General features: G+C 53.7%; 2 protein-coding genes across 2 annotated transcripts; one reads left to right on the forward strand and one right to left on the reverse strand.

The window, feature by feature from the left end:
• Positions 1–1,244: 1,244 nt before the first annotated feature.
• On the forward strand, positions 1,245–2,579 carry NCLIV_030440 (conserved hypothetical protein; the record flags this gene model as incomplete). Its single annotated transcript, XM_003883240.1, has 2 exons — positions 1,245–1,807; positions 2,240–2,579. The coding sequence occupies 2 exons, from the start codon at positions 1,245–1,247 to the stop codon at positions 2,577–2,579; spliced, it is 903 nt and encodes a 300-aa protein (XP_003883289.1).
• Positions 2,580–4,590: 2,011 nt separating this feature from the next.
• NCLIV_030450 (conserved hypothetical protein) lies at positions 4,591–13,667 on the reverse strand (the record flags this gene model as incomplete). Its single annotated transcript, XM_003883241.1, has 13 exons — positions 4,591–4,999; positions 5,534–5,730; positions 6,392–6,511; positions 6,833–6,904; positions 7,380–7,457; positions 8,538–8,601; positions 9,355–9,499; positions 9,920–10,021; positions 10,835–11,162; positions 11,680–11,915; positions 12,435–12,571; positions 12,953–13,182; positions 13,392–13,667. 13 exons carry the CDS (start codon positions 13,665–13,667, stop codon positions 4,591–4,593), a joined length of 2,394 nt encoding a protein of 797 aa, XP_003883290.1.

Consider the following 13,667-nt stretch of genomic DNA (forward strand, 5'->3'; position numbering starts at 1 on the left):
TTTCTGCGGGGTGTCTCTCGAAACGCCGGAGATTTTTTCGAAGGGAAACCCGGCCTTCTTGGCTCTTTCTATTGCCCGTGCAGTGGACTTTCTCTCTCTCTCACTGAAACGGTTCCGTGACTCCAACGAACTCGTGCTCCGGCTTTCCGGCGCTCATCGGAACTCCGCGTCGCGACAGATCCGCTAGAGATGAAGAACCACTCCTGAGCAAAGCACAACAATTAAATCGCCTAGGATGCAGCGTACCGTGTTTGGGGCCGTATTTTCTGTCCCGACACTGCGCTTTTTGCCTTCCTAAGAGGGGATACGGAGATCTGGACTCCAGTGTCTGCCGCCCGTGTCTTGCAAGTTTAGCGTTAGCCGACGCCAAACAGCTGCCGTTGCGAAGCCAGCCAAGTTGGATTTCCGCTACTACAAACCGCAGTTTCGACTATGCATTCCTGTGCGCAGTTTCCCTCTTTGTCCAAACCGACGCCACAGATGCTAGCACCTGCGTGGCAGATGTCGCGCTGCGTATGCGCCCTCCCCTAGGATTTCCCCGTTACTCTTCCTGCCTCGTTTTTGCTGAGTTTCCCCGTCCCTTTCCTTGAAAGACGTGTGACGCGCATCTTCCCATCGAAGCCTCTCATTGAGGTTGCCATGGTTGTCCTCGGAAGAGCTGCTCTGGAACGCTTTGTGGGTCGGGCGGAAAGCTCGGAAAATGCATCCGCCGACTCGTCTCCGCGTCATTTTTTCTTAGGCGCTTTCTTCACGTGCACTTGTTTCAGGCAGACTCTGTGACACTGGAACCCCGCGTCTCGTGAGTGTGTTTTCTGCTCCGTTTTGCCGCGCAGCGGACGCTCGCGCTATCTTGCTGGCCTCCGTTGCAACGGCCATGTGCGCCGATCGCGTTTTCCCTGCAGAACCGCGCAACACGTAGCTGTGCCTGCTTGCAGACTGGCGCTCTTTCTCGTTGGAAGGTGCCAGAGGCATTCGGGGAGTTTCCACGGCGTGCGCCACGTTAGGGATTTAGTGGATCTGCAGGCGTCTGCTCGTAGGGCGTCTCCGCGTTCCTCGCGCGTTGCATGGTTTGCAAATGCCGCAGGAAAGCGCCAAGCACAAGTCTGGCCCGTAGCGCGAAACGTTTGTCTCGCGTAGAGTGGAGCATGGGAGCGAAGCGAGGCCGTCGGTTCTGGGTCCATAGGGCGTGGGAGCTCGCCTTGCCTCGTTGAAAAACAGAGCTGAGAAACAGTGTCCGGGTCAAAATGATTGCACAGACCGACACACTCCCGTCCCCCGCAAACGGACCGACGCCGCATCGGGGAGCGTCGTGCTTTTCAGCAGTTTGCGGATGGATGTGCAAGTCGGAAGGGTGGCTGCGCGCGACGGTAGGCCTGCAGGCCTTAGTGGCGACGGCGCGGCTCCTCACCCCCCGACCGCTGGTTTCCGTTGCGAATTTCTTTCTCGTTTTCCTAGGTTTCAACATCACAGCGACGCCTGCCGTCATTCGTCTCTTCTTCCTCTCTTTCTTCGCTCTCATCCTCGGACTGTCGGATCTTTTCTGGCTAGTTATGAAGTTTACCGGCCCTTTCGGCAGCGCGTGGCTAGACCCCAAGTATTACTGGCGTCCCATCTACCCTTCCGTCTACGATCGCGCCTACCTGGCCTCGTATCCGCCTTTCGACAAAACGGCAGACTCGCCACAAGGCGCGGGAGAAGCGAAACCTGTTCCGCCGCCCCTCCCGCGCATGTACCCCCCGGAGAGGGCGCCGGCTGTGTGGCAAATCTACGTTGAACTCGTGTGCTTCTGTGTTAGTCCTTTGATCTGGTAAGTGGGTCGGAAGTGCACTCGCGGGCGCGCGGCGCGTTTAACGGCCCCGAGGAAAGAGCCGTAGCAGGCGTTTCCCCGGGGAGGTAAGTGGAAACGGGCGCGGTTCGATGGTCTCTCACTTTCAGAACTACTTTCCGTGTCGCCTAGCTCGTGGACGGTTCACATGCAGTTCCTTTTTTTGTCACCGCTCGGATCAGGAGCGCGGGCTGCACGTAACGTGCGCAACGCCTCGCATATGCCCCACTGGAGTTGCCAGGGCCGTGTGTGGCTGCGGATATCCGTAGACACCGTGCATAACGGGCGAGACTCGCAACTGCTGGTGATGCATTTCCAGCTTTTTCAGCTACAGATATAGCTGCGTAGACACTGACTCCAGGCGATAACCCTTTCGCGAACGCCCCGCCGCTTGTGTTGTTTTCCGTTCTGCAGTTTTCTCACCGCTTGGCTAGCGTGGCGAATCTACAAACGGAATCTGCTTGAGCTTCAAGCAAGCGAAGTTGGGTTCTTCCTGCCTGCTGGAGAGCCCGAGTACGGGGCAACGGGAAATGCGGCTTCGCCTCCCGGGTTCTACACGCCTGACCCATCGCGGACGATCGCCGGAGAAGGACAACCCCTCTTGCAGCCGTCTCGGGGAGCGCACCCCTTTGTTCCCTTTGCAGGGGAAGGCATGCGTTTGGGGGGAGCCGACGCCGGGCGGTGGTGTGAGAACGAGGAAAAGCGCGAAGACCTGTCTTCGGGGACCGCAAGAAAGAGCGAAGAAAAAATATGATTCTACACACGAGTGAACGCCCCGACCCGAGCCGTTTCGGCGCACAGAGGTCCCCTGTCTTTCGAAGCAAAAACCAGGAACACGTGGGGCGATGCGCCTTACTCGGCTGTCGTGAGGGGTGGATCGAAGCCTCTTGGATATTCCGCGCGGCGGCTGCAGCTGCCAAACTCAAGGGTCCAAACAGGAAGACGAGAGGGAGACAAGACCGCAGCATCCCGAGAGAACGGGAGATTTGTGCGTTTGATCCTTGTGAAAAAGGCCTCGAACTGAGCGAGACACGAAAAAGGCGCGTCTGCGTACTGCGTGTTGCGCACACATACACCTCCAAAAGCCCCTCTGGAAAGGTGTTTTAGCACGTGCGGGGTACGCTTGTGTGTCGAACTTTTTGGTTGCTTGCTAAAGTGCGTAGCAGGACAGCCGCCTACGAGAACACGAGAGAGAAAACTGTGTAGTCTCATTTGTTCGCCTTGTCATTTCTCGTCCGGGGTGATCCCCTGAGTTCTTTGATACACACACGCTGGAGAGAAGACACTAGGCTTCACAGAGGAATTGCATACAGGCAGCGCCTGGTCGCTTCTTTCTCTCGCAGAAAGAAGCGAGAAATGTGTGTGTCCCGGAAAGCGAAGTGCAACCAGCCCGCCGGCATCCTCTTTCTTTCCTTGCTCCTCTCGCTTACGCGAAAACCTGAAAACGTTTTGCTTCGAAAAACGGAACACGGACCGTCCTCTTTGTCGGCGGCTGGAAATGACGCGGGTTCTGTTTTAGTCCCGTGTTTTGTCACGGATACTCAAGCGTAGGAACACTCGACAGAGCCGGAGAGGCGAGGACGTCTGGAATTTTGTGTTTCCGGCTCCCAAAGGATGGGCAACTGTTTCTCTTGGACGCTGAGAAACAAGCAAAACATTTAAAATGCGGTTCACTGCCCCCCACTTTTACGGCGGGAGGAGGGGGGCGTTCTTCTGAGGCTGAACTGGTGCGGTGCCGCACGATACCCCGTTCCCAACCCCATCTGTCGGATCAAAACTCTCCCGACCTATCGCAATTGCTGTTTCCTAGATTTCCCTCGCGAAACATTGGGCGTAAGCGTCTCTCCGTTTCACGGCGACACTTTCCAAGCACGCCTCTGTGGTGCACCGCCTCAAAAAACAGCCAGGTGGTTCCTTGTCACTTGTATAGAACGTTTCCTCGAGCGGTGGAGTTCCTGTTTCAGCAGTCAAAAACGGTTTGTTTCCCAGGGGGGGTTCTACACTCACGGCTGCAGAAAAGTGTAGATGCTGATCAACTTTCCGTCCTCGTCTGACCCCACCGTGTTGACACATTTGTACCGAACGCTGTACCCGTGCGTCTATTGATCTACTTCCACGCACTGACATGTGTTGCCAGGAACATGTCACACATAGTGGCATACATCTGTGTGCCAGGAGCTGTGCGCGTATTTCGAAGTCGCCGATCTGAGGAACGACACTATGCGTTCAGATTTGCAGATGTGCACTTCGGGCACGCAGGCAACAGGTAGCCACGGAGCAGTTATTGCTGTCCTCTCCTTGGAGGCACGAAACGATCCTCCTCTCTTTCTCTCTCTTTCTCTGTCTGTCTGTCTCTCTCTCTCTCTCTATATATATATATATATATATGGAGATATGTAGATTTATGAAACGGTCGAGGACTGGGAGACATATCGTCTGATGTGTCTCGATGGCCGATGTTCAAGACACAAAAAAGAGACGCGTGCAGCTGGATATCGGACGGAGTCGTCGGAGGAAACTGAAAACGGTCCCTTCTCGTCTGAGTCGGCGTCCGCAAAAGTGCGTAATGCACCGTTTTTGACTTGCTGAACTCAGTCAGAGAGAGCTACGGTGAGAGCAAAGACCTACACATGCAACTATATTTAGTTCTCGGTCCTTCCTTGACTCTTGCACCCACAAAGGGGACAGAGAGAAGAGCTGCGAGGTATGTGGTTGGTTCGCGACAGGATCAGTCTCTCAAGGTTTCCCCGACGGAGAGCGCCTTTTCACAGCCACCCTTTGAGTTGTCGAAGCGATGCGACGCGTCTATGGAGAAGATCCCATCCTTCTTCTTCCGCAATTCGGAGTTTCTCTTCCAGTCTCCTGCGGCGTATTTTGCTGCGCCCCCCTTCGCAAAGGTCGCGCGCATTTGCCTCACGATGCACCTTCTTTTCGCTCTCTTCTTCACTGCTCCGCTCCTCTCCAGACTGTGAGTTGCCGGGCACCTGCAGTTTTTCTCTCGTTGCCGGGGACCTGAGGAGCAGCTTTCCGGGGCGAAGTTTCGGCGTTTGCCGAGAAGAAAGCGGTAGATCCGAATCCGACAAAGGGAGAGCGTCGCCGTCTTCACTCGGCCCACCCGTTTCGGTGTCACGTCTCTGACTGGCAGGGAAGTAGTCGTGCAGGACTTGCTTCCGTCTGAAAACAACGCAAATCGCCAACCCAGGCACAACGCATGCGCAGCGTTCGTTGCAAAAAAAGAGCATTTTTCAGAAAAAAGGCCTGCCCGAGAGAGGCGAGAGCAACAGGCTCCAAAAAAGGGGGCTGACACACGCACGCACGCAAAAACGAAGAAGACTTAGAAAAGGGATGAGCGCACACCTCAACCTTTTTTGCCCATTGCGCTACGTGCGCATGCACACACATGCAGACAGTGCTGCCAATCCCTCGACGAAATTCGATACGATCCCTAGATCTCTTTGTGCGAGCTTATTTCTAGCGTTGTCAGACGTGTTCAAGGATTCCACGTATGCTCAGCAAACCGGTCTCGCTTGCACATGCATCTCGGTCTCCTCGTATTAGGCATGCGCTCCCACAGCCGCTGTTCCCCTTCGTTCCCAGGCTGCTTCAGGGGCTTGCACAGATCACACAACACTCAACGTCTGTGCGTCGCGTCCGCCAAACCTCGCTGCTCGACCGCTCTTCTTTCTGTGGCCGCGGGCGACACCCTACCTCAATTTCTCTGCCAAGGGAACGGCGTATACGCGGTCGGGGGGCCCTGCCACAGCGAGGGAGCGCAGAAGGTTCAAAAAGTCTCGAGGCGAAAACTCGTCCTCCTGGCGCAAAGCGCGACGCGCCAATGCATTGACCAGAGAAGACGAATGCAGCCCTTCCGGTTGCCCGGCTCCTCTCTGAGATCTTAGACGAGCCTGCGGAAGCACACCACAGGCACCCGAGAACGGACACATTGCAATGCAACCACAGGGGAAACACCCCTCGCGCGTACATCCATATACATGCGCACTCGCCTGCGGGGGTTCTTTGGTATATATACATCTACATATAAATATACATACATATATACACATATATAAACATATATATACATATGCATGCATATAGATAATCATATATACATATATATATATATATATATATGCGTGGATGCGTATCTGCTGGATGGCATACGTGTGACATGGGCATGCCAGTTTTTATGAGGCGCCTAAAGTGTAATTCGCCGGTATGCCTTCTCACACAGCGTGTATGCATGCATATCTCCATGGAAAGAAACGACACGAGTATATATGTATATTTGTTTATAAATGCAGAGATGAAGGGGTAACTTGATGCGGTGGTTCATTGAGACAAACACTGCATGTCCCGGGATGCAGACGCCTGCATCAACAACTTAAAACGAACAGCCATGTCACAGAAAATCCTTCACGTATCGAATACCCGGACGCAAGGACGTATGCTTATGTGTGTGGGTGAACACGTGTTTGCATTGTATAATTACAAATATGGCGTGCGATGTCCATGCACATGTGTGTACGAAAGAGAGGCATGTGTGACTCCGCTGCCGAGACTTACGAGAGCCCGGGCAAGGCGACAGAAGTCGTGAGGCTCAAAGAGATCCAAGTGGCGATGACACTGGCGGCAGAGGATGTGGAAGGCCTCGTCGCTGACTGTTCTCCCATTGAGGGAGAGAAGCTGGAAGACACAGACAGCCAAGGACAAATCTTCTCACCTTGCAAAAAAACCAAAGCACCCTCGACGACGATACACACACATTCATATGAGATATCTATACACACGTATATATATATATATATGCTTGAATATAGATGAAGACATGCACACATCTCCCACATGCATTTATGTCTATATATATGTATGTATATATATATATATATGTACATGTATAAGCGACGCGCCGATACCATGGGGAGGAGAGAGAAGAGCTATTTGAGGAGAGTTTTGGTGAACATACAATCGTGAAATTAGCGGCGCGAAGAAACGACAAGAGCGTACCTCCAGAAGTCTGGTGACGTCGAAAACAGTCCGACCATCACCCTGGAGTTCAAGCACCCGTGCTTCGACAGCCTGAAGACCCGCGAGGAGATCAGGATTGGGTACGGTCTGGATCTCTGTCGAGGACGCGTTGAGGCGTCCACGTTTCCATCTGCGTCGTCCTCTCCCTACACAGAGATCCGCATTTCCTTCTCCGACCGCTGCCGCGGGAAACGACTACGCCCTTGAGGGATGACATATACGTGCATGTCTATCTATGTCAGTCGATATCTATATATATCTATCCAAATATCAATGTATATGTGGGGGGATGGCGATTCACTGACGGCACGGCAGGCAAGACCGGTTCCCGGATGTTTCCAGAAGAGCGGATTCTCTTCCTCTCTCTGTTCTGCTCCCCGTCGTCTCTGCTTTACTTCCCCGATTTTCGAGGTCTCGAGCTCAGGAACAAACCAGGAAAGTCTGCGAGCACGGAACTCTGGGCTTCCCCCCCGGAGATCCCAGCGAGAGAAGCCGGCGCGCGAAGCGAGCGAGAGAGCGACCTCACCTCAAAGACAAACGAACGAAGTGCCGAACGATTCCGTTGGGGTTTCGCCTTCTTTGTAAAAGCCGCGAGCTCGGCAAGCTGCAAGGGAAAGCAGCGGAAAAGAGGCGGCGAGCTGGGACGTTCCGAACGCTTCTGACTTGGCCTCGCCGGGCGAGCTTAGATGCTCGTGCCTGTCTCCAGTTTTTGTCCTGGTGGACTTGGCTATCTCTTCGAGAGGCCGCCCTCCGCTGTAAATGTCCCCGTCGATGACCCGTGGGCGGGAAAAACGCTGATTCCCTCAAGGGAAACAAAAGTGGAACTTTGCCGACCGTGGATGTGCATGCACGCATGCGGATATCGGTGTGTGTGTGTCAGGAACGTACGCACGGTCAATATCGCCGCACCTTTCTACAAGTACATTTACACATACACACGACGTCAGGGCACAAATATATATATATATGCATAGACCTGTATAAATCGCCTTTTAAAACACATAAAACTATGCGTGCGTCGACCGAGAAAGAGTAGGATCAGAGTTGGGACTCTAAGGAACACGGAGATGACGTGGAGGAGGAAAACGCAGAGACGGAAATGGGCAGGAAAAAAGGAAGAGGGTGTTGTTGCCTACGCTGCGCAGATCCAGAACCGGGACTGCCTCCTGAAGGATTTCCAGCATCTCCGTGTGCACCTGAACCAGGCGCATGCAGAAACACACCGTGGCCACAACTGAATGCAGGCATGCATATTCACGTAAATCCGTAGGGAGACGACATCGCATCTTGGCGTCTCGTCGACGCGCGAGACACAAGCGGAAGGCGGGAGTGAAACTGAGAACCTTGGCTCTCCCCTAGGCATCACTGTTTCGGTTCCACCAAACTTCTCCAGCAACCCCCCGACGAGAACGACGCGACAACGGGCGCTTTCCCCCTATACGTCTGCCGTTTCGGCTCGGCAAACCGTTTTTTCGATTTTCTTCAACAATTTCCTGCACTTTTGTGTCCGACGTGTCGCACTGCCTTTGTTGTTTCGACGTGAGAAAAACACCGAGAATGACGTGAAAACCCTCAGCGCCCCCACCGCGCACCTCGAGGCTCTGACGGCTGTACACATTTCGTTGAAACACAGGCCTCGTTTGAAATCGCCCAAATGCGGGATTTGTCTCCCCTTTTGAATTACCTGCCGGATAAACGGCTCGTCGCATGGCAACATCTGGGCTGTGCAGAATCCAATCGACGCGAGGCTGCGAAGCAGGGAGTCGGAGAAAACGCATGCAGAGAAGGCAAGGGTGCCAAGACGCATCCAGGGTGGAAGAGGGAACGAGGGTGAGCAAAAGGACAGATAGAAAGGCCGGATTCGCGCGAAAAAACAGGGGAAAGCGGAGGTGAAAAACAGGCAAACACTTCGACCTCCGAGAAGACTTGAGCTCGCCTCCGTCCGGACTCTGCCTTTCCTTCCACTTCTGGACCAGAGGCTCGCACCAAGACCACAAACACGAGAACGCCTTTTCGTTGCGTGCGCCAAGGTTTCAGATTTCCCAGATTCCACTGTTACATTATGGTGGCGCAGATTGCAATTCCTCTCGAGATACAGAGGCGTCGATGCATGCTCGCGGATCTCAGTCCCACGCTACCCATGTGTCTCTGCATGCAACGATCTGGATCTCCTATACGCACACTATGGACCAACATTTACGTAAATACACGAAAATATATGTACACGCATGTACGTCTACGGATATATGTATATATATATATATACATATATATTGCCTGTGCATGTCCATGGGTTTGTTGGCATACCCGTGCCACGATAAAGAGATGTATCCGCGGCCGGTACGGGAAGAAAGTGAACTCGAAGCGTGAGATGCCACGGAGGGCACGCGTTAATGCGACAGGCGAGGTAGCCCCTTCACAAACATATGTCTAGATATACACATGCATGCATGAGTCTTGGACAGGGACCGATGTACAGTTGCACAGACGGTCTTCTGTACCAGGAAGGAGGGTAGTCGTGTATTCGGGCCTGAGCGTGGCGGAGGACAGCCAGGAGCAGTTCGACGTCGTTCGCTTTGAGGCGGTGGAAGACCTCGACAAGTTCTTGAACGGAGAAGGGAGAAAACCTCCGGAAGGTGTCTCGGCCTTCAGCACGCAGAAGAAAGAAGAGAACAAAAGAGTCCAGAGGAACGAGATAACGCAAAAAAACGGAACTTGCAAGTCGCGTGAACAAACCGCAGACTCCTGGTGTGTCGTCTCTCCGTGGTTTGTCTCCCTCGCCCTGTACCCTGGTCTCTCTCTCCAGAACAGCCTCGCACGGCACCTCTACACATACAGATTTATATATATATATATATATATATGCATCCACATATAGTGTATGCATCTATTTCAGTGCGTGTTGCCGCAACTAGGCATTGCTCCAGTCCCGGAGGTCTTCTCTTGTCGCTGGCTACATACGCAAACGTAGGTGCATGGAAGAAACGACGAAACGAAGCGCGAAAAGAATGCGAACAAGAAAGCGAGATAAAACACGAAAGGTAAACGGCGGGGAACAGGCCTTACTTGAGGAGACAGCAAGGTCCGCTCGGAATGCTGCCTGCATCTGGACGGAGAGCATTTCAAGATATCCAAAATCTTGGTACTTGAGATCGGCACACACCCGGCCTAGACAGCGGAAAGCGAAGAGAGAATCGCACAAGGAAACAGTGGAACGTGTGTTGGAAGCCCGACAACCCACAGGACAAAACCTGCAGATCAATTTGGGGGGGGGGAACAAAGGGCGCACACTGCAAACCACTACGTACACATGTACACACCTGCAACTACGAGAATACAAAGACATCTGTATATCTATATACGTGCATACATGAACATCGCGCGAGTACGTACTCCATCCAGTTACCTATCGACAGCTGCAGATGAAGCCACGCGTACCCACTGATGGACGTAAGTGTATACGTGGAAGAGTATCCCTATACAATTGCACATGGATCTAAATGCTGCTGCCAAAACGAAGGGGGAAAAGAGAAAAAGAGACTCGAAAAGGGAACTACAGATCGACAACGCTTCGACACTTTTCATGCGACAACTGAACGGTGGGCTCTGAAGGCTCAGCACCGACGGTTTCTACGGCCGCCTTCAAAGATCCTTTTAACTCTCCACGATATCCCCGCCCAGAAAAGGCCCATGGATGTGCGTACACGAATACATACACATGCAGACATCTGTGTCTGTACGTTTACGTGCGTCCACTTCTGTACCACTCACCCTCGTCCCCTCATGCGAATTTTGCGATTCGGGTTGATCCCGCCACGCGATTGACACCAATCTCCGGTTCTTTTTTTCGACGCTTAGGGGATGGAGTCTTCCCTCTCGAGACAGCCCTGTTCTCGAGTTTCGGCGCTTCTTCATTGCGATCGTTTGCTATTTGAAAGATTTCTCGGCTCGTGTGTGTGTGACTCAAGAGAGGCAACTCACCAAAGGCAATAAGCTGATGAAGAGTGGGAAAGAGAGCCCCGGTGTGTCGTCTCTTGGTTTTGCTGTCGGAGCCGCGCCCGCTGCTTGTCTCCTGTTCTATTTCCTCGTTCTCCTGCTCCCTTGTCGCCCTCGCCTTTTCCTTCTTTCTCTGTTTTCCGTGTGCTGTCTCTTCTTGCGCTTCGCGCGGCGTTCGGGCCTCGTCGTCCGTCTTGTCGCCCGCGAGCGCCGGCTCTTCTTCCCCCATCGCGACTCGCCACACACGTTGCTGGAGGACGAGAGAGACGCGCGCAAGCAGGCCGTAGTTGTGGACGAGAGCGCCAGCATATCCCTGGAGCGAGACGCGGCAAGAGACAGCGACACGGGAGAGCGGGGCCGGGGTCAGTGTGGGGCGGAAACGACGCCAGCAGCCAGAAATGTAAAAAGGAGACAGATGGTCCGAGAGGGGGGGGGGGGGGCAGAGCGAGACAGGAGACTCCAGAGCAGGCGAGAGAAAAAGGAGAAAAGAGAGGACGAGGACCCAGAGACACGCAGCCGCAGGCGGATACAGAGGCAAAGAAGAGACAGAGAAACGCAGAGAAACTGGGACCGACAGGACACAGAGACAAGCGGCACAGAGAGAGAAAGGGGCGGACGGGGAAGACAGAGCGAGAGAGGAAGCAGAGAGAAAGAGAAACTGAGCAAGGGAAGGAAGAGAAGAAGCGCGAGAAAAACAACGGTCAAGGGCGCGACGAAAGGCAAATTCGTGATTCGGCTTTCCAAAAGAGGAAACCTGCCTGAAGTGGTTCGTATACATGTGCTCTGGTCTTCTCGTCCTTGAACGTCGGGCTCTACGTTCGTTTCCTTACTTGTGTGAGCTTCAGAAGCATTGCAGCAGAGAGCTCGGAAAGGTGAGGACGCAGCGCCTCATCAATGGCTGCAAAGAGGACTTTATCTTGTAGGCGCACAGCGCCGAATGCATGCGCCAGGAGACACAGCTGAAACGGAAAGTACGCCTCCACTTGCGGGGTCAGAAATCGTGACAAGTCTTGAAGGTCTCCCGTGGCATTGAGCTTTGCGAGGTACACGCAGACGCGAGGCAAATCTGGACAAAGCGAAAGAAGAAAGAAAGCCGCAGCATGGGAGACGAGGCCCGCCGAACAGGAGTGCATGCGCACATTCGTAAAACCAGGAAAGGAACCTAGCCGACGAAACCTTCTAGGCGGCGGCTCTACCGTGGGCACATGGATCCGAGGTACGTACACCCGACGCCCCGTGGAAACGAGGGCGGCGGAAGAGAAGAAAACGGTCGCATAAAGCAAAACGCCAACGCGCGCAGGGTAGGGCACACTGACAAAACAGTGCACGACGTCTCTGTGCACATGTCGTACACATATTCCACATACAAGCATACATGTGTATAGACAGTCACAGTAAAGAGAAACTGGTGCATATGTCGGGCGACAGTGTGTACACGCATGTAGGGGCATACGTATAGTATACCTCTGTGTATCTATACATAAATATATATACATAAATATGCATATATATATATATATAGATATACATAGATATGTATATATATATATATATATATATGAACGCGTGCGCGGTGGAGCCTTACTGATGAAGCGTTTCGCGGTTCTGTAAATGCCTTGAGCAATCAGGCGAAAGCGGAAATCTGTGGGATCGCATCCCCCGACCTCGACGAGGCGCTGCAGGGCGAGGAGATAGTGGTAAGGTCTCTTGGTTCTTCGATGCCTGCGGGCAGCGCACCAGAGGACTCCAAGGCCGCAAGGCTCGCGCGAAGCGTGAAATTCGAAGAAACGGAAAGAGCAACACGCGTGAGAGACAGGAGGCGGTTCCGTTCCCCGGAGGTGAAGGGGAGCGAAGAAAGAACGGATCAATCTAGGCGGCTCAGGAAGAAAAACAAAAGAGAGAGGAAGGGAGCAGCGATCCAAGTGACGCTGGGGAAACGTTGCGGCAGAGTCGCAAGACGAGAGCGACAGGGAGACAGCGCGAGGACGAGGGAAAGCGAGAGAGACGAAAAGGGAACTAGAACGCGAGAAAACGCGAGAAAAGCGGAAGCGAACCAAACACGGGAGAGGAAGAGGAGACATCTCGATTGCAGAGCGGAATTACCTGTAGTAGGTCCATACATCGAGGACCTGTTTGGCGTCTGTTGCATGCGCGATTTTTTTGACAAGATTCACCTTCCACATTTCACTTCGTTTCTTCGCCGTGAACGTGGGAGTGTAGTTGTACCGAAGGCGCAAGGTATTTTCAATGCCTCGGGGTTTTTGGTAGAATTCCAAGTAGCGGTTGAAGTTCCCTTTCCCGATTCGCTTGTGGAACCGGTAGTAGAAGAAACGCTGAGGGGAGGCACAGGAGAGAGACAAACACAGGAGGAAGCAGGCACGTTTGGAGGGCAAGATACCAGGAGGCTAGACAGACGAGAGCGAACACAGCGACGACACACACAGGAGGGGCTGAAGCTGAAACGGCAGAGAGCTCGGCGGAAAATGTGAGAAAGACAGCCAGTCTGGAGGCGCGAGGCGCCGCCTCCTCGCACACCTCTCACCCGGGACCCGCAGAGAGCAGGCGACGGCCGACCCTGTGGAAGCGCGTCTGCGCGGCCGAGGAGCGAAGCGGCAGAACTCCACGGAGACAGACGCGAAGGCGAGGACTGAGAAGGCTGCGAGGGAAGACACGGGGCGAGAGAAGCTGACGAAGCGGAGAGAAGCGGGGAAGAACACCGGACAAAAGGAGCAAAAGAGGAAGATCCAGAAGCTGCACAGGCACGACAAGACGGAAGCCGAGGACACTCCGCTCGGAGCGAAGAGAACCGAGGAACCAT

Source organism: Neospora caninum, chromosome VIII (assembly GCF_000208865.1).
Source record: "Neospora caninum Liverpool complete genome, chromosome VIII".
In the NCBI taxonomy this organism is placed as follows: Eukaryota; Apicomplexa; class Conoidasida; order Eucoccidiorida; family Sarcocystidae; genus Neospora; species Neospora caninum.